Raw genomic sequence first — 23,502 nt, 5'->3', positions numbered from 1 at the left:
GGCCTTGCGATGCATTGCGTTCGCACATTTTGGATAGCAGACGGCTTGTACCATTTGCCACTATCTCGACAGCCTTACGCGACTTGCTTCGTAAAGTATACTTTAATTTCTGGTCTAGATAGTCGCGATCGCGGCGTGCGTCCACTCGCGGATTAACGATCGCAGTTAGATCGCACGCAGGACAGGGAAATCGGAGAACCCGTCGCGTCGCGGCACGATACGCCTGAGTTTTGCTAATGATCGCGGTGGCAATTAGTTAGAGCCTCTCCCTGTAAATCATCCCTAACTAATTGCCCCTCACACACCCCCAATCCTCTCAATGAGAAGAGAGAGGACCACACCGGCTTTCTCAGCGCGACCTCGCGGTTAAACGCTAATTATTATCCTTGTCCGCGATAAATTAAACTGCCAGAGTCCACCGTCGAATATGGCTCTCTCTATGGCGTATGCACGACGCTTGATGGAGGATGGCACGGACGTTGGCATGGCGCGCGTTGCTCTCCCGCTTGTTAGTTTCGTGTTATCCTTCTATTCTGCGAAGTTAATTCGCGTCACGAAAAATCACGCCCTTTCTCGCGCGTGAGTGAAATGCTCGGACGGCCTTTTTCAAGCCGTCGACGTATTTTTACACCCGCGAACGAACAATAGAGCGAGCTGATTAACGAGTATGATTTTTACATTGATGCAGCTTTCGTATGGATCTTTGATTTATTGGATTTCCATTATTTATTGCTTATATTTAATCAGCTTTTAAAGTTGATATTCCATAGATAATATTTTCAAGATGCAGTTATTTTATTACATAACAAACTAGATTTTATTCATCAGCGTAATTAATGTAATTTGATATTCCGACTTAATACTTTCTTTTTAAATTACATTCTTCGCGTTCTATAATAGTTCAGTGAATGGGTATATCTTTTTTAGAGAATAATAACTTTACTCTTGTTTGCAATAAATTACGAAGAAAGAATTTATATTTGGCCTGCCGTACTGCTGTAGGTGTATACTACTACATTACATTCATTTTCTACGATAAACGCCAGTAATCTTGATAAGTGGCGTTCTTGGGTCCATTACACCATCGTTAGCGACGCTCATCTAATTAGCTTCGCTATAGTCGGCTAATAAAGACGCATCAGATGGGTTGTTCACCGAAGACGTACGATGCTCGCGGGAGTGTTCGTACTATTCGCGAGATAGTCAGGGTCCGGGTGATTCTGGTATCCGGGATGAAAGAGACCGCACGACGCCGCCCTCGTAAAGTAGCCGGGACGTCCGTGCTCCCTCCCCTGCCCCCGCTCCATCCGTCCCTGCAAAAGCAGCATTAACATGTCGGTGTGTCGATTACCGAGGATGGATACGCGAGATAATAACGAAAAGTCACGTTCCTTATCGACGCCTCCGCATATTTTCCCCGCTCAGTCCTCCGGAACTCATGAATCCTCATGGAACTCCGAGCGAGGTGGAAAGCTTAATCCCGCTATTCCATCCGGAATCGTTTCAATAAATTTCCAGCTTTAAAGCATGACGATCCTGTGAGATTTTCAGATTTCTTTTCAAGTAACATTTTTCCCAAGCTTTACGTTCTCGGAGAGCCAATAAAAGTCTCAGCGAAATTACTGCTTGACGGCTCGGAGATAATCGAGCAGGCTAAGCGTACGAAGCTTAGCACTTTCGAGGATCAGAATTACAAGGGTCGCGATATTCGGAATACTTACCGTTACTGCAAATTAAATTTCGCTCTTGGATGGTTCCGCTTGGTCCTTTCGGGAGTCTTATTCCTGTCGTTTTCATCTCAGGATCTATTCGTTACGTACGTCGGATCTCTTAAAGAACACTCTGGAAATGGCTTGGAGGAGACGGAGTAGATAGCTGTAGAAGGTCGTGCCACGGCCTTCATTTCCTCGAATCAGCCGGGAGTCTTGTCTCGTCACGTAACTTCGATACGATGCGTAATGACAGCCCCGAAGAGCGGAACGCGCGGCCGCCAATCCGGTGAATCCGATCGCGGCGCCGAATGGGTTGCTCATCGGTCAGCCATCATCATCATCACCGAAACGTGATCGCTACCGGCATTAGCTCGTGCGTTTCCCACCCTCCGACACAACCATCATCACCAATTTACCGGCCGGATATTGCCGCGCGTAGTAGATACAATCTTACGCACTCTCTTCGCCCCGTCACGAGTCGCTGTTCGTGATCAATTGGAATGACATTGCTCGACGAAAATCCCTGACGCTCCCCGACGATATTTCACGAGAAATGAAGTTATCCTGCAGATGAAGTTTTCTTTACGATATGAATGTGACAGTTGCAAACGCGAATCCCGAGTGCTTTGTTCCTGCGAGGAGTCATAATGCAAGACTCGAGGGAAGAAATATTGCTTTTATCATCTCTTAACAGTTTTACGCGATGTCTTTCATGATTTCTATAATGACAAAGTGTGTGACATATACACGTTGTTAAATGATCTCTCACAAGGCTCTGAGAAATAATTGCTTTCGCGAAAAAAACACGTCTTGGGATTTGCAGAAATTTCAATAAATTCGGAACTGAGTATATGTCAATAGATTAACGAATCACAATTAAAAACGTTAATTGCACTAGAAAATTTCTAGTAGAAATAAGTTCTCGTCGATCTTTCTGATTGCAGACTCCCAGATGGAGCAAGGCTACAGATCGGAGGTACAAGAGCGGGCGCTCGTGGTGTCGTTGCAGATGTTCAGCCTGATCTTGGAGCGCGGTGTATCTCTGCTGAAGACTCAGCTGGAAAGCGAGCAGGAACCGAGGCTGGTGGTCGGCGAGGATCTGCAAGTGCTTCTACCGGCTATTAAGGTGGATAGACTCCCCTTCTTCTCCCCGTCTTCGCCGATCAATACGTATCGAGCCGAGCGAAGTCTTAATTGCGTTTCGCGACGCGAGTCGGCGATCGTAAGTCAATTTCCGAGTCGAAACGCTCGCTCGATCACGTCCATCGCGCGCGCGTCCATGGCCTCGCTATTACGGGATAATTAGATCTGGAACAGTGACGGCCAACTGCGTGGCTCGAGATTCTGCTTTCCAGCGATTCGATCGATTCGATCCTCGAAATTTCGTGGATCGATGCGAACGCGCGTTAAAAGAAGCAAGCTCGTAAAAGGATTCGTCTACCGTCGCAGTTGACTTCCCTCCCTCACCGTGTCCTTCTCTCACCCCCTTCTAGGAATAATTTATGGCGAGCCGCCAGTTGGCTGTCACTGGTCCGGATCACGGTTGCACCTGGACCCAACTTGGAAGGCGCCAGGTTTTCTTCGCGAGCTCGATCCGATTCTCCCTCGCTGGGACGCGCCTAACCGACGGAGAATTTATGAAGCTCTCTCTCGTGGCGAGAAAGTCCCGCACCCACGCAAGATCCGCCGGTGGTCGGGGTGTCAGGTCCAGAATCCGGTCCGATCGTATCGCGACTTATTACGCAATTCAGCGTTCGCGATTAATGCACGTAGTCGTCCGTACTACTATGCGATCTCTTCTATATCTCAAAATCACTCTAAGATCGGCATGTTAACGTTAACCGCTTTCTTTGTACTTGGAATTAAGAGGTAGAGGCAGTACGATGCTCGCTGTTTTAGCTACACAAGATCATCGGAGAAGCAAAACAGCGTTTAAGATTAAAAATATATATGTAAGATGGAAGATGAATAAGAAATATGAATTTTTTTCTGTTTAATGAACTTGTCATATGATAAAAGATATGACAGAGAAGAAGTTTACTATATTTTGTTAAATGTGTTTCTGATTCAAGCATGGCGAAATTAGCGCATCTGTAGAGTCACTTCGCATAGTTTCGGTTGACGTGAGAAAGATTTAAAGAAGTAAAAAAGGAAACGATGATTACTATCGGAATGCGAGCTGATACAAGGAATAATAGCCAGACTCGCGCTTACGACTGAGGTGAGACCATTAATATTGCCGATAAAGTAGACGCGATACAAGGCCGCTGGAATACGTTTCACTTTATGAGGATGGATGGACGTGCTCGATGAAAAAAGCGCTTCGCGAGGGTGCCTATAAATAGCGGAGTACTTTTGCGCGCGCTCTCCAACAGCTAAAGATTTGATAAGATTTTAATTTTGAGTGACGAAAAAAAGCTGTCAGAAAAAGATATTTTTTTCTGAAATAGTATGCTATATTTGAAGAAAAAATTCATCGTGAAATATCGTTTCAACTCAAAATGCTTAAAACATCCGTCTGACTTATTTTGTACAAAAGCTACTCAAATGCTATCATAAATAGCCTTTACAGCATTACTAATGATATCATTTTTATTACACATAAAGTATCACCACGGAAAAATACTTTTCTAAAATACTTCTAAAATACTTTTAACACCTTTGATCCTATTGAGATACATGTTCCGAAAGAAGTTCTCTCAACCCTAAATACCTAATGGGACTTACATATCTCACCCCAAACTTTTTCTTAGAAAAAGAAATAAATGCAACAATTACATCTTACACATATAATTTTATTATTTATTTTATTGGCACCAGAAAATTTAAAAGTTTTCACACAAGTGCTCTAACTGGATTTCTTAGTTCGAAAGGATTAACAAATTTTCTTTACATTTAATTTTGCAGATCTGGTGCGACTGGATGCTGTGCCACAGCACCGTTTGGAATCCTCCACCGTCTTGTACGGACTATAGAGTCGGGTAAGTTTCTGAAACTCAATAGACGAAACGAGACTAACGTACAAGCGAACTTCATTCGCGGTAGTTCTCGGCGTGGCGTTTTAATCTCTTTACATCGTTTCGCGATGTACGAACAAGTTTTGCTCGTACACCGTTCCGCACCGGATTAATTACAACTTGGTCGCGCGCGGTAATCGGCCGCCTTGTGAAATCCCAGCGTCTGGATCAAAGTTAACCATGCAGCCGTACAAAAACGCACGTCATATGGTCGCGTGTGTCGGGATTGTTGGATTCAGTAAGAATGCTCGATATACTTCGAACTTTTCGATCCTGCGGTTTTGTGATCTGAATCGGATCATCGATTTTCGGCCGGGCCTACGATATTTATGATGTTAGGAAAGAAATCGCGCCGCATAAAAATGCGCATTAAAGTTTTTGCGCAAAATCGTAGCGATAACGAATCACTCTTCGTTTATTCGATAAGCTACTTATGTAGCTGTCGAAATTGTCGGAATAATTATTGATATACATTTAATGACCATCTCTTTAATAATTAAAATGTAAGAGATGTCACACCGACGATTCGAGCTCATGATCTATGAGTCGAATACACATTAAAACTTTTTTATAACGTGCAGATTTCGAATTGATTAGCACAGAAGTAACAGAATATAATGATAGCACAGAGATTAATCGACTTTGTTACTTTGATCTATGAATGACTATGGCGCCAACAGATTCCAGACTCTGACATTAATCATTCCCAAATATACACCTCGAAGAGTCTTCCTACAATTTAAGAGATCATTACAAGGGGAGGACAATATTAATTTGAAAATGATTATTCGATCGTCTTCAGCCTTGGGGTTTTAGCTGCCCTCAAGACACACACGAGCGCGCGAAACGCCTAGCACGTAATCGTAGCCACTCTTGGCCTTGAAATAACTTAAATTCTGGGAGCAAGGATCATTAACACGCGAAGTGCCACTGATCGGTGCCGCGCGGTAATCATATTTGACTATCGTATCGAAATAAATTATAATTAGGCTTGTCTGAAGGCGCCTTGGGCCTTTTGCTTTCACTGTCGATCATAATAAATGTATTAAAATATTGAAACGTACTTCTTAGACAATTGATAAAGAAAATTGATAAAGAAGAGATATTTTATTTTTTACAGAGTAAATTGTTCCTCCTCCTCCTCCTCCTCTTCTCTGCTATGTCGTGATCATTGTTTTAATGTAATGAAGCGACAGAGCCAGGAATAAAGCGACAAATTAGCAACAAAATACTGCTAAATTCCTGTGCATATTTCATTTGATTGTGCTAAAGTGGCCATGCCAGCTTAATAGACGCGAGCGTGTTCTAGCGAGAGCCGATATCTCACGGGGGGAGAGGTGATGGAAGTGAGCGTGGCGTAGGTCACGGTCAACCGCTGCATCGTATCGAGCCTTGATCTCTCGAGTCGCGCGCGCGAGCGCGAGCGCGAGCTATGCACAGGTTTCCGCGGCACTATTTCTACCAGGCTTCTCTCACTTCGTCGCGAATGCATAAGTTACTGTCCCGCTTTAATTATTATCGCATCGATTCTAATTTTCAAGGAAGAAAAATGGAAAGAAAGAAAGGAACAGAGAGAGGGAGAGAGAGAGAGAGAGAGAGAGAAAGAGCAGAATGCATATGGGTTTTATATTTGCAACCCCCAGAGTGAGACACGGTGATCCACATTTCGCTTTTATCAAATAGATTAATTTACAGAAATGTCAAAGAGAGGGGAGAGATAGAGAGAGAGAGAGAAATTTGCAAGGGTGGTTCTCGCCAACTCGCGCGGTGCGCGTTCGGCTGCGGCGTCGTGCAGCTGTGCGAGGTAACTATTAATTCAGGTTGACACTTGAGGTGTTTTGAATTATGGCTGTTGTATCGGACTATTAATTTCCTCTCGTGGTGATGCCTCGGCGAGTCGCGCGCGAATGGTGAGAAACTCCGCAGGTAAAGACGTCGCGACACCCGCGGCGGTCGGACGACGTTCCTGCGGCGCGACACGTGTTTGCGATTGTAACATTCCCATTCCGTTTCAAATTCATGATCCTCGCGCGGAAACCGAGCCAAAATCAATTCGGCGGCTTCCCGAACAACGAATATGCGTTAACACGTAACTTTTCATCAGAAAAGTCGTTATTATTATGAAACCAAGGTGTCACATTTATATGTAAATATGTATTTGTGAAAAGGATGATTTGTAGAGAGTTGTATAAATCGCTAGTAACGAGTTAATTAAACGAGATAACGAATACATTTGTATGAAAATTCATCGAGGAAATGAATGTAGGATCTTAGACTTTTGCAGAGTTAATCGAAATTAGTTGCGACATTTAATCACGTGTAGTACGATTGCCATCAATTAAAAGAAAACCGTGCGGAAAGAGATTTTTAGAAAATATGAATCATAAATTTTAATGTGCTAACATGATGTAGCTCTCGAATTGCGGGCGGTGTCTCGAGGTCTACATTTGTCAAATCAATTTTATTCGATGATTCTGTACTCGCTGAGCTTAAAGAGAGATAATGAATTTCGATTCGCACTTTTTCGCACGTGCGGATCCACTGGACCCCCAAATTCCGACGAGTGTCTTACGCTGAATCACGCTGCTAAATAAGGGACCCAAAAGCACGGGGAAATCCCGATGCCCTGCGGTGCTCGAGGGCCTTCCGAGGGCCAGCGTTTCACAAAGGACCGGGATCGGCGCGTCTCGAATTGATCATCCGCGAGCGTGAGCGAATACTTTTTGGTGCGCACTTCGTGCGCGCTTTACAGATACGATGAGAGAAAGAGGGAGAGAGAGAGAGAGAGAAATAAAAAGAGAGAGCGCCGTTCATCTTATCGACGCACGGCGCGTCGTCGCTTCTCGGCGCGAGTTTCGCTAATGAGATAAAATAAAAGAAGAATAAGAGCGAGAGAAAAGAGCGCGAGAGAGTCACGCTTGTCCGACTGATGCAATCTACCGTCCATTAAACGAGCCTCAAGGCTCCGTTCCTCTCTTTCTGTCTTCCTCTCTGCCTCCGTCTCTCTCTATCTCTTTCTCTCTCTCTCTCTCTCTCTCTCTCCTTCTCTTTCTTTTATTCTGCCTCCCAGCATCATTCTCGAGAACGCGCACTTCTTTGCGTAACCAACGGCCACTATCCGGTTGGGATAGGTTAATTATTGTTGCTCGTTAGCGATTAACAATTACGTGAGTCAAGCGTTTCCTTGGCAAGGACGCCACGTAGCGCGGGACACGAACGATCCTCTCGCGATCTTGATCGTCGTCGCGTTTAAAGCGGCAAACCGACGCCGGACACCGACTTTGCGACGCCGTGTTCCGTGGCAGGCGCGATTAACCGATGACCTTTGACGACGTCGGGTCGATTAATCGCGCCGGAAACCGTGAATGCCGCGTGCACCTTTGCCGCGTCGCGAAATTAAGCTGCATTAATTATATGAAGCGAATTATAATAATTGAGTTTCCTTATTCTGATTCTAGAATCACAGTGATTTCGATTTAGCAGAAAAGAGAAAAACGCGTTGCCCGGCTTGCATTCCGATGTCATAACTTTGTATAAGATAACGAAACATTTATTAAAAAGGTAAATACTTAAAAAATTACTATGAGAATTAGTCGCAAACTAGTTCCGTACTATCAACTAAAAAAACAGAAATTTTGTATATCTAAAATTGAAACCATTTGGAACAATGGCAGAAGGCGTTTCCGCTCCGACTGTCTACTCTCGGGTGCGAATTCTGGAGTCGTACGCGTAGGAATTAATTTAGTGGACGACTTTGGCTTTACAGTAATACGGAAGTGGTGAATGAAAACGTATGCCCCGCCGCGGGTAGATCATTAATAATGTCAGCGAAACGAGCCGCTGCGCCACCGCCGCCGTCGCCGCCGTCGCGCGTACGAAGTACATTAAATGTATAAATCCGTGATCTATTATTATTATCCACCATGCGCATTACGCGAGTCCCCTTGCCGCAATAATTTCCAATACGTAATTCTCGACATCGGTAATAAATAGTCGCGCGAGAATATATCATATTCGCACGAGGACCCGCGCGTCTCCGCGACACCTCCGCGTGTCATTCGTGCCACAAATGGTCAGATATAAATTTTAACAACCGTCTGTTTTTTAATCGCGTCTATTCGCGTCTCGGATTTATATTCCGCCTGGTGAACATGCGAGAACGCGCGCGTAGACGCCAGCGCTCGTTACGCGATCGCGCCTGTGAATCTCGCGCTTTCGTGCGCGATGCATCAAGAAGGTATTTTCGGCAAACGGAATTTCATGGGGAGCCTTGAACCTCGAACACGGTAATTGTACCTTCCGGCAAGATTTCATCGCGTGATGAACGTCCAGAACCCAAAATGTTTACCCCGCGTCAGGCGTACGTCAGTAGCGAAGGAAATCAAGTAGCAAATTACCTTGATTATTCCCGTTTTGCGTGAGCAAATGTTTGAGCAAGTGTCGTTTACACATTCGATGAGCTCAGGAATTTTCGGCCATTTACGCCGTCACTCTTACAAAAACAATATAATTTGAAACTCGTAAAAAATTCATCTTGAATATCATCATGGGAGGTACGAGGAATCGGCCTCGAGGCGCCGTATATCGAACAACATTAGAAAGTTCAGCAAAAACTACATAATATTATACTTTGGGATATCGAGAATTATTACTATCGCAAATTGACGTAGATCGCAAATCACTGATCGACGACTGGAATCCTCGTAGCAAGGTCGATCTAATCGCGCAGAGCTGTACCGACATCCGATCTCTTTATTATTTAATTATATATCCTTTCTCATTTGGATTATTATTTATATTTGAAGACTAAATTCAGTTCTTGTCTGAAAATTTTGTTACATCATGAAGAATATTGATCCCGACGCAATTTTAAACCGTAAATTATTCTTTTGAATTAGCTATTCTCGTTTCAATATTATCACGAGATTTTGCAAGACTTAATCCGAATCTTATTTTTTACAGGCCACCCGGAGACGCATGGACCAGGTTGGCGACTATGGTGAACTTGCTAGAAAAATTAAATTACACCAGAACAACGCTCATTCAAGGCAAGGATGCCGAAGGTCGTGAAGAAGGTAAAAAAATATCACTTATTAATCTCCAACCGCTTTTTGTACGGGACAAATAATTTCCGCATGTGCCGTCTGTAGAGTTGTCGACTGTTTTGCGTAAATTAAACATACCAGAAGTAATTTAGACATTGCTAGAGTCACTAATGTGTCATGGAAATGCCCGCAAATACCAAGTTTAATCCTATTTTGACATAATAATTCCGTATCTAGTATATCTTTAGACAAAATGTCAATCTTGTACAAGTTTCGTATCAATTACTAGCTGTAATATCTCTCTATAATAAGACGTTAAAAATCAAGCGAAAGCGATGATAGTTGGATATGCTGCGACCGAGATGCAAAGGATTCTCGTGGATCTGACGGACCTGGACCAGGCTTAATCGAAAAAGCCGCGTTCCTCGCAGCCGGTGAAGTCGGTGCTCGGTCTGTTGACCCATACGTAGCTGGCGCGACGGTTGCGTAACGGTGAATACGTTCGACATGACCACTGCACACAGTGCCATTCTCTTGCGGCCGTTTACTAGCGAGTGGCCAATGGTCTTTCAGCGTGCGTGCGAACCACATCGCCACTATATGCTCGCCGCGTGCATGTTATGAATACACAAATTGCATTGCCCCGAAGCCCATTCACGTGTAGACCTCGCCGCGATAGATGACTCGACAACGGTCTTCCGCCGATTTTTCGGCGACCGTATATCGCGTACGCATCTAGCATGCATCGTCGATGCATCCCAGTGGTATCACTGATCTGTAATCTGCCGAGAGACTCATACATGGTGTTAGTAGTAGTTGATCATTATCTCGATGCGAATCCTTCAAGAATATATAGACACAACTTAAAGCTTGTCTCTTAACTCGCTTCAATAAAATTTATCCAAATTTCAACAACATTCTTTAAGATTAAGAAGAAAGTATTACACATTTTCCGAAGATTTTCAGAAGAAAGTCTTATAAATGATATTATTTTACCAACCCGGAAAGATATTTTTCAAGCTTCTTATTCTATCTAGTTTCTTACATTTTATTACTCTTAGCTTGACAACGTGGAAGAGTCGGTCGATCGTCTAACACTAACAATCATCGACAACCGTTGGTAGGCTGACAAGGCACCCATGACGCAGACCTGACTGATACGCGTACGCTCTTTGCGAGCGGAATGCGACGAATTTTTTCATTTCTGTCAAATCATTGGATGTGATCGCGAGTGTTCTCTCAAACTAGGTCTTCCAACGGGTCCGGTCGCCTGGAAACGAGTGTTCCAGTTTCGCAGCGCGTCCTTGCTCGCGGTACACTTACCTCTAAACCGACTATGTGTGTGCTGGACGACAGTACACGTTACTCATAGTGAATATCACTACGCACGTATCGGTGAGGTAGGGCTGATCACACGGCTGACTAGAATTAATAAGATTGTCAAGCCCACGCAAGCCACTGCGGCATTAATTAAGATCGCTATCTTGAAATCGCGGGATATAACAACTTTACTGGCTTTATTTAGTGAATTGTTAAATTAATTATACCAACTCAAAGAATATTCTTTTAATATTTGTGTGCGATGCATAAAAAAAGTGCGATCAGATTAATGATATTCAATGCGTCAAGAAAAAATCGTTGCTTTTTATTTAAAACAAACAAGATTGGACACATTTCCTCTTATAGGCATTTCAAAAAAGTTTTTAGATAATCGGAAACCTTTTACATTGTTAACGAAAATGTTTACAATCATAATTTGTATACAAATCACGGAATGCAATTTCGTCGTTGACTATATTACGCCTATAATACAAAACTCGATCAAAACGCCAAACGCGAAAGGCAACAAGTCACCAGAATGCGATCACATTTTAGCAATTCTAAAGCACGCTGCACAAATATCTGGGCTCCTTTCGCGATACGTGATATGGATCTTTTCATGTCAATTGCATTAATTCAGGGTCAACCCGCATGCCGCGCTGAAAGAGGATCGGATTTGGCACGATTGCACAAATTTACACGTCAATCCTTGCACTTTGAGTGTGAACCATATTCTTGTGTTTTGTTTCAGAACTGGAACTTGTAAAACTGCCAGAAGATATCACATTGGCGGGATTCACGCCTCTCATGTTGAATCCTCAGGATCCTTGCTACGTGGAGAAAACAGAAGATATGGTAAATTGCATCGCGTTACATTGTTTAAACACCGTTTGGCTATAAATGTTTCATTGTTTTATTATTGACAAGTATTTTTAAAGACAGGATCTTAGTTATTTAAGAAAAGAACTTTATATATTTCGAGAAATTGTAAAACTCTTTCCGGAGTTTGGTATATCGGTGTCACCTGGATGCCCGCGCTGTCGCTCGATGTCTAGAGATTGGATAAACTTACGTTTCAGGAAGTGGCTCAGGTGTGCCTCAGGATAAGCAAGATTCTCTTCTTCGGTCAAGTGTTCTTATGTGGCTTGGAGACACCGGTGCTGAAACTGCAGAAGAGCGAGACCGGCGTCAGCGAATACGTCTCCGTGGTGGAGGCCTCGAGCACGAGTTCGCCGAGTTCGCCACCGACACAGGTACGTGGTAACTGTCGTAAATCTCCAAGTTCCCCTGAGAAAACGCATACTGCGCACTTAGGAGCCTAGAGATTCCGGATCTGACGTTCCGAAAGCAATGGCGGGTAAAAGAGCCACTGTAACCCATCTCGCAATTATTCTCGATTCATGATATCGCGCATAATAACAATAAAAATAACAAGTGTAATAAATATATAAATTTTCCTATCTAAATTTCAAACAATCATTTCTCTCTCTCTCTCTCTCTCTCTCTCTCTCTTTCTCACGTTAAATTGGAAAAATGTATATATTGTAATTTACAAGTAACTACCTCGAGGCAATGTTAAAGTTCGGCACTTAGCTCGGGATCTTTTTAATCCACTAAATCCGATCAGTTCGTTATCCCCGGAATGGAATTAATTTACTTTCAGAGCGACTCGGAGCTCCTGGTGGAAAGTTACAGCGAGGAGGAGGAGGAGGAGGAGTCGATTTCCACGCTGAGGAGATTACCCTCGTGTGGCAACGTGCCCGACGATACGACGGCTCCCGTAGCTGCGGTTGAGATAAGGTCGCTGATCGAGAGGAAGGAGGAACTCGAGAGGCGGCAGCGGAAACAAGATCGGCATCGACAGCGGGTGCAGGTGAGTGCAAAATACCCCTGCGGCGATACTTCTCCCCGGGGGATGATGATCTATCGATTCGTCGGCGCGATAAACGGCGTCGCGGCGAGGCGCTACTTATTACGCACTGTTACGTCGAGATTCCCGATTGAAATTGCGATCCCGCTAATCGACGCACGTTGTCGCGTCGCTAAACCGTGAAAGGGAATTTTCAACAACGTTGCCGTAATCGGCTCGCCGCATCGCCGTTTAATCCTCGTTTGTCCCACCGCTGCATGTGCAGGGTGCAGGGCTTTCGGACAGCACGCGTCCAAAAGCCATTTTCATGTTAATAAGTCCTGGACCGCAGGTTAATGAAAATACAGGATTTACAAGCGGGACCGCATTGATCGTGCCGCTCGTTTTGCAAACGATGTAAATTAATTTATCGGCATGAATATTGATTGATTTTAATGATGCAGTTGTTGCGTAACTCCAAATCATAAACCAATAAATACCTCGAGGTCTTCAATCGTCTTTTCTGAACCAACTTAATTGATTAGATTACCGATACACGATATTAGAAATTTGTCTATATATTCTTTCTATAGTTTTTTTCTAAAATTAAAGTAACAGTATAAGTAAAATGAGACTAAATGTTTTAAAGACATAGGATTACACATAGGATTTATGTGAAGCGAGCGAGAGGATAATCTCACTCGTTGCAGAAGTTGCCCGAGTTTTCGTGAAATTCCAATAGTGTGTGTGCGCGCGATCGTTCTCAAGACACAATTTCGTCATATTCAAATTCAGCTTGTGCCACGCGCAATCTTCCGCTGATGAAGACATCATTTACGGATATCGCCGAGTGATCCTCTAAGCGCGCGTCTGATCGTTACTTGTATCGTGTTCCTCGCTCTTCTCCCCCTTTTCTCGTACACCTGGGTTGCTCTTCTCGCCTCGTAAAAGCCGACAAAGTACCAGCCAAACGCATTCGTCGTGGCTAAGTCGAACTAAATCAAGAGATTACAACGTGCGTTCCTCTCGCGAGAGAAGCAGAGAGGAGGAGGCTGCGCCACTCCCCTCCTTCCTTTCTTCCCTCTCGCATTCCTCCATCCCCTGTCGCACCACCCCTTCCTGGCCCCTGTTGTCCTTTTATTTCGAATCGCGCGATCCTCTCTCGGCCGCAGATTCTCGCACAGCACGCAAGCCCGCCGTTTTTATTTACGGCATCGAAACTCCTCCTTTTTGCATATTTATTATCCTATCCCGACTCGGGGCCGGATTTTGTGCATACTATGTGGTCGATCGTATTCTCTCTTTCTATCCTCCGCACGGCGATACCTTTCTTCTGGAAGAAAAAGAAAGAATCGGGGGAAGGAGCAGTCTTTCTGGCCAGAGGTCCTGTGCACGCGCGATTGTTCTGTTCCCCAGCTCGATTTTTTAGCACGGATATATAAGCTTCGATCCCAAGAACATGCATACAGATATACAACATCCGAAATTAATTTAGCGAAAACTCAAAAATAAAGCGAAATGTACTCGAAGGTCTCGGATATATTAACACAATGTAGTAAATAGAAAAATTATATAAACTATCTTTACTCGTAACTTTTTTTTCTTAAAACTTCTTTCTGTTTTCTATTTTTTATTAGACTAATTTGAAATTAAATCTCTCATGTGTTGCACTTTGTACGAGGGAACTTATCGAATCTGGAACTCGGGAATCGGCATTCTCTTCGCGTGTCCACGCTCCAAGACGCCTTCGCTGTCCAGAAAAATCTACGCGTACGATTCGCGTTCACGGGATCCGTTCCGTCTTATCCGGGACTTTATCGGACTTTCCCACACTATCCGAGAAGGTGATATAAATTTCACGCTGCTTCTCGTATCTCCCGAATTTTTCGACTGGTGTACCCTTTTATCAGGGAACGAAACTACAGGCACACGAAACACGAGATCACGCCCGGTGTGTAGAATTGTTTCGAGGATAAAGTTCGGTGGAAGTCCAGCGTGCGAGTGCGACCCTGCCGAAATAAATAGCTGCGATATCGCGTAGTGGTCGGTAATTTGTTCGACAGACTCGATGCAGCGTGTTTTATCGTAAGTCGTCCTTCTCCTCACCATGTACCCCGTTTTTTTCCTCTTGGACTTTCGGGCTTTTGAACTTCTTCACGTACGCGATTGGCTTTTCCTTTTGCAAGGCGCTTGGTAAAGCGCGATAACAGCTACGCTAAACTTCTTGTAACCCACATGCAGCGAGGCCAAGTTGCGATATAAATCGTTTCCTCGATCGAAAATTTCGGGGCCTGTGAATAAAGATTCACATCTTTCCGTGAGAATTACCATTTTCTTTTGCTCGAATCTGTGGTATGCATTTGTATCAATGTTTCAAGTCTCATAATATTTATTTGTATGTTGTATAATAATATTTTAATATGCTCATGCAAATAGAGCAAGAACACGCGAGGATTGGATGGCACAGTTTCAGAAGAATGCTATTATTTGAAATCTTTATTTGCATTCCTGCATTTATTTGCATTTACAATCTTGTTTTCGTGTCGACATACTTTCTCACGAAAATTTGAACTAAACTCTCTCACTCGTGAGACGTCATCGAGATGTTACGTAGGTGAATCAATTGTAATACGCGGCAGGAACTCGCGGGTCAGTTTTGACGCTTGAATGAACCTGTCTCAGAATATAGAACAATCCTGTTGTACGCGTAACACCTCACGGCGAACCAGTCTTCCGCGAACAACGGTGAACCTGTATTGTATCAGTGGAGTCGAATGAATTGCGTTTTGCACATCCCGCAAGCCTTGAATTACCTTAACACAAATTAGCTCGAGCCGCGAAGGATCACGTTTAATTGGCCCGTGAAATTTCGCGTGTGCTACCGATGCGCGAGTATCGCGAACCGGTTGAACCGTACACCGCGAACCGGCCTGTGCAGCTCGCCCGAAAACAGAGGTGATTTTTTGTAATTTTACCGTATTTCGGGATCTAGTATTTCGACCAAGCGTTACTTCCGCAGATACCGTTTTTTTTGTCGGTAAACCAACGTCTCCATTAATTCGAGATCCGTGAATGGAACCGTGAAACGGAAATTGCTTTTTCGCGGAATTAATTGTTTAATCAGTTAAGAGCACGTTGCCCGCGCTAATTGCATAACCATCGGCGATGGCGAAATCGAAACCCGTGTCGATTACTACGCGAGAGACTACGTGTATTATTTTTCGTATTGTAAATCCGAAACGGCGCCGTGTGTAAAATATAAATTTCTATTTTATTTCCATTTCCATTCGATACGTTGCCTTGCTTTGTGCGGCCTCAACAAAATAGCCCCGTGGCGCTATATAAATGGATTTTATTAGTCGTCATCGATTTCGCCACGATAGAATTTTTATTTTTCGTATACGCTGGCGAGCGTAGCGCGCTCGTATGTATCGCTCGCCGAGCGGGCTAGTGAGCGAGCGCGCGAGCAGTAGTCGGTCGCGTATTTTGCAAATAGCCACGTTACACGGGACGACTTTTTGCAGAATGATATTTTTTTTTGTTTTTTACCTGCCGGCCAAACAATCAAATTCACATTTCGCCCACTGCTCGTCACGTGCTACTGCATCCCGGCGAAGAAGCTGTGGACCTCGTTGCTCCGCGTCGATTAAAACGATATTTCTGTCTAGTCTGGCGGTATACGGGGCAAAGGAAAAAAACAGGACGATTTACGGAGCGGAACAAAAAGCTCGGGGAAGACACGACGGGTTGGTCCGCAGTCTAATTGCTACGTTCTGCGATAATGGCATTATTCGAGATGCGTGCACGCGTTGCGTCAGAGGCTCGGAATGTACAGCAACGCGAACTGTAACCAATTAATCCTTCATCTGCATCGCCCGTAGTCTTCGACGGCATTTCCTTTTTGCGCACGGCGGCGGCCCGTCATGCATGGTCGATGAACCATGGACGGACTCGCACACGGATCCAGGATAACATCGTAATGCGTCTTAACCACGGGTTCTTTCGGTACGCAGGGTATCTAATAACCCTCCTTGCGATCCTGCCGAATTTTTCTTCCTCGCCAGCGAGAGATTTTGTACTTTTCTTTCTTTCTTTCGTTTTCGCGACTCGCCTCTAACAATCGCTTTACCGATCTCTCGCGGGAATTTCCGGTCTGGGCGCGTACGATTGTCGAGGTAGGGGCCGAGATGATACCTCACCAGCCGTGCAATCATTCTTTCGAGAAGCAGGCTACTCGATATTCCTGCAAGTTGCGCTCGCGAGAGACGCGAGTAAATTTTCCCTCTTAACACTGCGGGACTCGGCTGAAATCGAGAGAAACCCGTTTGCCGCGCGAAAAAACGGTGAACGAGAATACAACGTATTAATGTACGCTTTACATGCGGTTTGAGAAATGAAATCGGTTAGATCCTGCACGTAGCAGGCGTTCGACGCGCCTGTGTGTCCCACTGTTGAAATATCGAACGGGTTTGTTCTCTCGTCGCGGTCGGACGACGAAGATGACCGGGCGCCGATCCACGCGGAAAAAGAACGGAAAAGAAGCAGCGCGGCGCGATCGCAAGGGCCGGAGCTAACGGTAACGCACCGCCGTGTGATACGAACGACCGTGTTGCAAGAAGAAGCGATCTATTCCCTCGAGACATTTTTTCCCCACGTATATTCATGACTCTACACTGAAAAAAATATGGTTGCATTAATTAAAAATCTGGTAGGTTCAACCAGTCGGTTTGCTGGAAAATGGACGAATCAAAATTCCTTTAGGAATTATCAGATTATAGTATAGTCTATCAAACATTCCAGTTATAAAATATCCATTTCTATCGTGATAATTAGAAATTCTGCTCGGTTTAAACAAAATACATTCTGTCATATACGTCTTGTTGGTACAATCAAACCATTTTTCTCAGTGTACTTAAAGTTGCGCCTTAATTTTCATCGATATCGGAACGAGTTGGCAGAGTCTGATAATCCACGAGCGATTTTCAGGAATTAATAAAGAAAAATAGAATGCCTACGCAGAGTGTAGATTCAAAATGCAATGAAAGGCGCCGTTAAAAAAGTTCTATCGCAAATATAATAAAATATAAAGTTTGTAAATATTGTACCTAGTAAATCGCTTGATACTTAATAAGTAATATTTAATCGAGTATGATTTATTAAGACGATTCATTTGACCGGAATGCGCTTTACGCTGGAGCGTGACTTCGGCGCATGCATCGACGCGTTCTCCAGTCTCGAAATTGAAGTAATCGCCGATGTTTCTGTTTTCCAAAGTGCGCATATTCGTTATATTACGATCCTCCGCGTCAATAGCTCGCGACTCTTACGTCCCCGTCCCGGGGCGTAATAACGCCGTGCATTTGCGACGAGTACCCGTGGGGATCTCGGGGTATCTAAACTGGCCTCGCGAGAGCGAGAAGGTAGAAAACGGGCTTCAACGACCTCTTAACACGCCATTCGCTTCTCCGCGCGAGGCTTCTATTTAAAGGTTTATTATGCCAATTAAATCTGCTTCATATACAGAGAGTTCGGGTGTTCACTGCGGATGCGAAGGTTATCCTGGAATCTCTATCCTGCCGTTCCTTCTGTGAGCACTCCCTCGCCACTCCATCCCTTTTCTCGCTCTTTCTCTGTCTCTCTTTCCGCATTTCTGTTATTAGATCGCGAATATTCATAAAGTGTTGTGCACGGTGGCGTCTTCCAGCTTGGATGAACGGGGCAACCAACCCGTGTCCTGGAATCCCATTGCCAGGAGCTTATTGTGAACAACGCGAAGATCTCTTTATACGTGTATGTTTACTGTTATATTATATGTTGTTATTCCGTTATATTATTGCATTGAAAAACATGTAGAAAGCGGTATTTAGGGAATTCTTTCTTTTGGTTTGTAATCACGGCAGTACGACTGTTACATTTAATTTAACGATTGCAATTATGCACGTTTTATCAGGATTATGGGAATATGAAGTAGGAAATGGCAGAATTATTCAGAATACGATGAAAAGAACGTTTCGAGATATAACGCTCGAATTAACGGTGTTGTCGACGGGGATTAATCGGGTGTTATAAAAAAGGCGGTAGATTATTCCGCAAGAAGAAATTTCATTCCAAATGGTTATTCGATTAAACGACTCTGACTTGATTAAATCGCCCATTCCAACTCCGGATACGTTAATAGCTTCAAGTTATAAATGTAAGATGGGGAAATACACCTCTTTTTTTAGAATGGAATGTTATATAAAATCGTGGGAAGGATATACTCGATAAAATAATCATCACGCAAAAAGACCAATTATTTCATTTACAATTCAAAAAGTGCGAGAATCTGGTATCTCGCGACATCGGTGCAGATCTCGCGTAAATTTTTCTCTTGCCAATTTGCAGAGCTTTGTTTGTTATTGAGGGTTCCAATTCTGCGCGTATCGCGCGCTATCTGAAATTTGCCTCGGATGAGAGATTTTGACTCGCGTGCCTCGAAAAAAAAAAGATGAAGCGATCTCTCACGCTCACGACGTTAGAGTTCTCGGGCGGATACGAGAGGCGGATTCTTCTCGGTTTCGCGCGATTTCCTTTTATTCGCCGTGCAATTCCGACGAATATTTGCGCAGTTTCTCTGCACGCTTCGACGTGGAAGCGTGCACTAGCGTGCACCTAAACAGGCCCTAATTTACGTGCCACAATTAAGACCACTGTCGGCCCGGTATGCAAAATTTTCATTTATCCTTTCTCCCATACGCCGCGGCATCATCGCGTTTTTCTGCGTTCTTGCGTGTCCGCGCGAATCTCGTACACAAATTAATAACCCGATATTCTCCCGGGCTGCGAACGAGCGAAAATTGCGTTCGAAGATAATTTCCTCGAACTACTTCCATTTACTCGTAAACCGCTCGAATTATGCGGCCGCATAAAATTTCGCCCTTCGCGAGAATGCATTTAATTCCCGAGGCTCTTGTAGTTCCAAGCGTTTTTGTTCTCCCGGACGTTTTTCGCTGTCATTAACACGTCAATAATTTAGTCATGCATGCATGTAAGTAAGATTGTAATATGTTTGCGATTTCGTGAACATGAGCAATGTCTGGATACTTAAACTTTGATTTTCTCGCAGACTGATTGAATATTAAACACAAAGATTAAAATTTAAGATTTCTTTGACACACGAGCTTGTTCGTTGCTTGACTTCTCCTGTTGCTGCCTTCTTCAGTGAAATTTACGAGTTTCGTCTTCAGGTTTATGTCCATTTACGGTTCTTTTTTTGTCCGCGAATATTGTATTTGTACGTCATTGAAGGTGGATGGTCCAGCCAAGGTTAACGCGTCTCCGCGTCATATTGTTAGTTGAAGATAATGATTAAAATGAAGAGTAGTCCCCTCGTAATTAATTTCTGCTATCCTGTTTGCCGACAGTTAGACATCGCAACTTTTCTTTCATTTTAGCGAGACTTTATGAAGACCAGTCACTGTATTTTACACCGAGTATTTGTGGCGAAAGAGATCGTTCTGAGGCAAGTAGAAGGTTGTGTTCTCTCCAAGTTGGTCATTATCACTCCACGAACAGTCGCCTAAGATGTTCATCTCGTACGATACGACAGATGTCCTCGGGATTAACACGGGATGATTCACGTGAACATGACGCAATCTCGGAAACTGACAATCGAGGTCATATAACAAATAAAAAAGTTTTAATATTTTTATAATTCTGAACGCTCGTATATCTTCTTTATCTAAAAAGCAAGACGTTCGTTGAGTGCTCGTTACTAGCGGCATCGGCAATTTACAAATTCGAAAATCGAATTATCGAGATATCGACACAAAATAGGTATTCTACTTATTACAAGGATAACATCAAACAAACTTAACTCTAAAAAGGACATTGAACTCTAAAGAGGATAAAAATTTCGAAAAAGTTCGCTTCGTTAATACTTTTTTTGTGCTTATGTATTATTTATCAATATAGCTAAAGAATCGTTACAATGTTCAGATACAAGTGTCCCAATTTCGTTAATGTATTCGGAAAATAATTGCGTGCATCCGTTTGCATCTCTCATCGGTCCACGTCAGCAGTAATCGCGATACCAATGTCGCACCAGGGATGGGTCCGCGACGAATGGCCGATAAAAAGCATAATTAAACTGGGAAGCAATTACATTTTATGAGCGCGCGGCTGCCACCGATGGCAATAGTTAGAAAGAACGTGGGCAGGGACGTATAGAAAGACGGCGAGACGAGCGAAAGCGCCGAGTAAGAGTAGAGAGAACTCCAACTAATTACTCTAAAGTAATTATCTTCTGTTACCGTCTCAGTGAGCGGTCGCCATAACCAAGTGGTTGCAACAGCGCTTGATCCAGACATCTTCAGGGATCTGCTCGGTGACTCTCGTGTTCCGTAACTCTGAAATCGAAAATCGAACTCGCCGAATCGAGAAAGGGCACATGCTCCCTTTTTCCGTCGCTCGTAACTTGGTCAAAGTCGCTATTTCGAGGTTGAAGGCAATGGTATTACGAGCCAGGTCAATTCTTCGTTATTTTCAAAAATGGAGACGTCTCAGGACGCTCAATTATTCACGATCGACAGTTTCGAGCCGCGAAGAACCGAAATGACAGGTGGAATTTTACTATCAAAGTCGCGTTTTAACTATTGATACCGATGTCCCCGTCTCAGCGACTCGCCTTCCTCGCGGAACCGGTTTTCCATCAACGCTACGTCGTTAAAAGCGACAGTGACGCGAAAGTAAGAGTCCCTGATTGACATCGCCTTCTTTCACCGGCCACGTTCGCTCGCGCGGATTACTAATCGTGATTGGCATTCTGCTGGTGCGCGCACGAGCGAGCTACGACGAAACTTCATATAACTGTCCAATTAATTAGCCGGTCGGACGGCGACGGGAAACAATCCGCGTATTGACGCCGTCGATGGTAATGGCGCGGACGTTTTGACGTTCGCTATTGTTGTTGGTACTCCAGTGTTGTTTGTAGCTGTAGGGCATCAGGTTGCATTGTGGTCGAGTGGGAATGAACCGCTCGTCGTTCCCGGGGAGGAGAGGACACGGAAGGCAGGGGGGGAACATACCAATCGATATTTCGCGTATTCTCCGCATAATGGATAATTTATCGCGCGTTCGGCGGCGATTCCGTGGTCGGATCGTTTAGGCAACAGGGCCTGGGCAACGACCGGAATATAAATGGCGGCACGATTGCCATGTAAAATGCATGCGGGGACGCGGCTTTCGACCGGCCCGCGCTCCTCCTTCTCCTCCTGCTCCTGCCGGAATGTTATTTCGACGTGGTTAAATGAGGTCGTTAATAAACGATACGCTTTATTGTGATTTACGGCGCTCGCTCTCGTTACTTTCTCCACGAGGGCCTAACGCGCGTGTACACGCATTTGTGTAACGGCGATATGTGCTGCGTACGCGTATAAATTATACCTATCAGAGAAATAAATCCTAGCGGACGTACACGGCGACGAGACAGACACCTGTCGTGTCGATCCCTCGCTCGTTCCTCTTTCGCGGGATGCGATTTCCTGCTGGGTGAACTTGTATCTCACCGCGCACGGCACCGCGGGGTGCACGTCCCGAATTTCATCTCCGCCGCGCGGACGTAAAACGTTTCGGACGTCCGCGAAATCTCGCGTTGCCTTTTTAATATCAGGTTCCGCCGGCCGGGACCACGGGCATTATTCATCCGACACGTCTCGTGCAGCTTGAATATCTCGTTTCTGGTTATTAATAATGCAGTGAGGTTTACTTAAGTATCTCGTGCCTCGAAAATTTAGTGATTAATGTACGCTAGTATATGCAAGTCGCTTGATATGCTATTCGACGCATTCCGCACATTGGTTTTTTTCTGTTATATGAAAAGATCGGAAACCTCACTTTCCGCAAATATATGTAGTCTGCTTTGTTCAGAGATATTAATTAACAATAAAATTCAGCTGTAAAGGGCAGTAAAAAAAAGATGAATCTACAAAAAGACATTTGCACGTAGTGAAACTCGCCATCATATACTCACGTATTCAGTGTCAATTTCGAAGATGCCGGGCTTTACTTCCATCCCCTAAAGCTCCATTCTTCCGTGTCCGTCGTATCTGGTGCATAAAGACGTATATCCAGTGGAATTGCAGCCCGGTACCCGCCGTCAAACATTTACGGTCGAGATATTACGAGAGTCGACGGTCCCACGAGGGCCGCCACGCGGGGGTTGGACTTCACCCTCGTCGCATCATCCGCAGACTCGAGATAACATTTCTCGGCTGTCACATCCCCGTTCAGGCCCGAACTCTAAGGGGGTTGTCGCCGACGAGGAGGACATTGTGCATCCTCCCCAATGCGCTGCCTACGGTAATAGCCATCCCGCGTTCCCGCGAGAGGACGGTTCTTTAATTTCCGCGATATTAGGGTACGTCCGGTTCCCCAGGGTGTCGTAGTCGCTGCCGAAACTGCGTCTCCGTCCACCATGCCAATTTACCGTGAAATGAATTATGCCGCGGACGCTCGCCAAAGGGCTCGCATCAAAGGTCAATGACAAAGGTCGTACAATGACCTGTCCAACGAGATCAGCG

At 44.5% G+C, this 23,502-nt stretch overlaps 1 protein-coding gene across 3 annotated transcripts in view; it reads left to right on the top strand.

Moving 5' to 3' along the window:
* The window catches only part of LOC105280801 (telomerase-binding protein EST1A), an 86,048-nt gene that overhangs the window by 43,394 nt on the left and 19,152 nt on the right, over positions 1–23,502 (top strand). For 2 of the 3 annotated variants that reach the window (XM_011341613.2, XM_011341612.2), the window contains 6 exons: positions 2,657–2,838; positions 4,620–4,693; positions 9,692–9,804; positions 11,846–11,949; positions 12,174–12,347; positions 12,758–12,967. In XM_011341613.2, coding sequence (XP_011339915.1) covers positions 2,657–2,838; positions 4,620–4,693; positions 9,692–9,804; positions 11,846–11,949; positions 12,174–12,347; positions 12,758–12,967 — 857 coding nt within the window. Of the gene's footprint in view, positions 1–2,656; positions 2,839–4,619; positions 4,694–9,691; positions 9,805–11,845; positions 11,950–12,173; positions 12,348–12,757; positions 12,968–18,603; positions 18,734–23,502 lie in introns of those variants that run through there. The other variant, XM_026970064.1, reaches the window with a different exon arrangement.

This window comes from Ooceraea biroi, chromosome 6, assembly GCF_003672135.1.
Source record: "Ooceraea biroi isolate clonal line C1 chromosome 6, Obir_v5.4, whole genome shotgun sequence".
Classification (NCBI taxonomy): Eukaryota; Metazoa; Arthropoda; class Insecta; order Hymenoptera; family Formicidae; genus Ooceraea; species Ooceraea biroi.
Note: the sequence above shows the minus strand (reverse complement) of the source record. Positions and strands in the feature narration are given on the sequence as shown.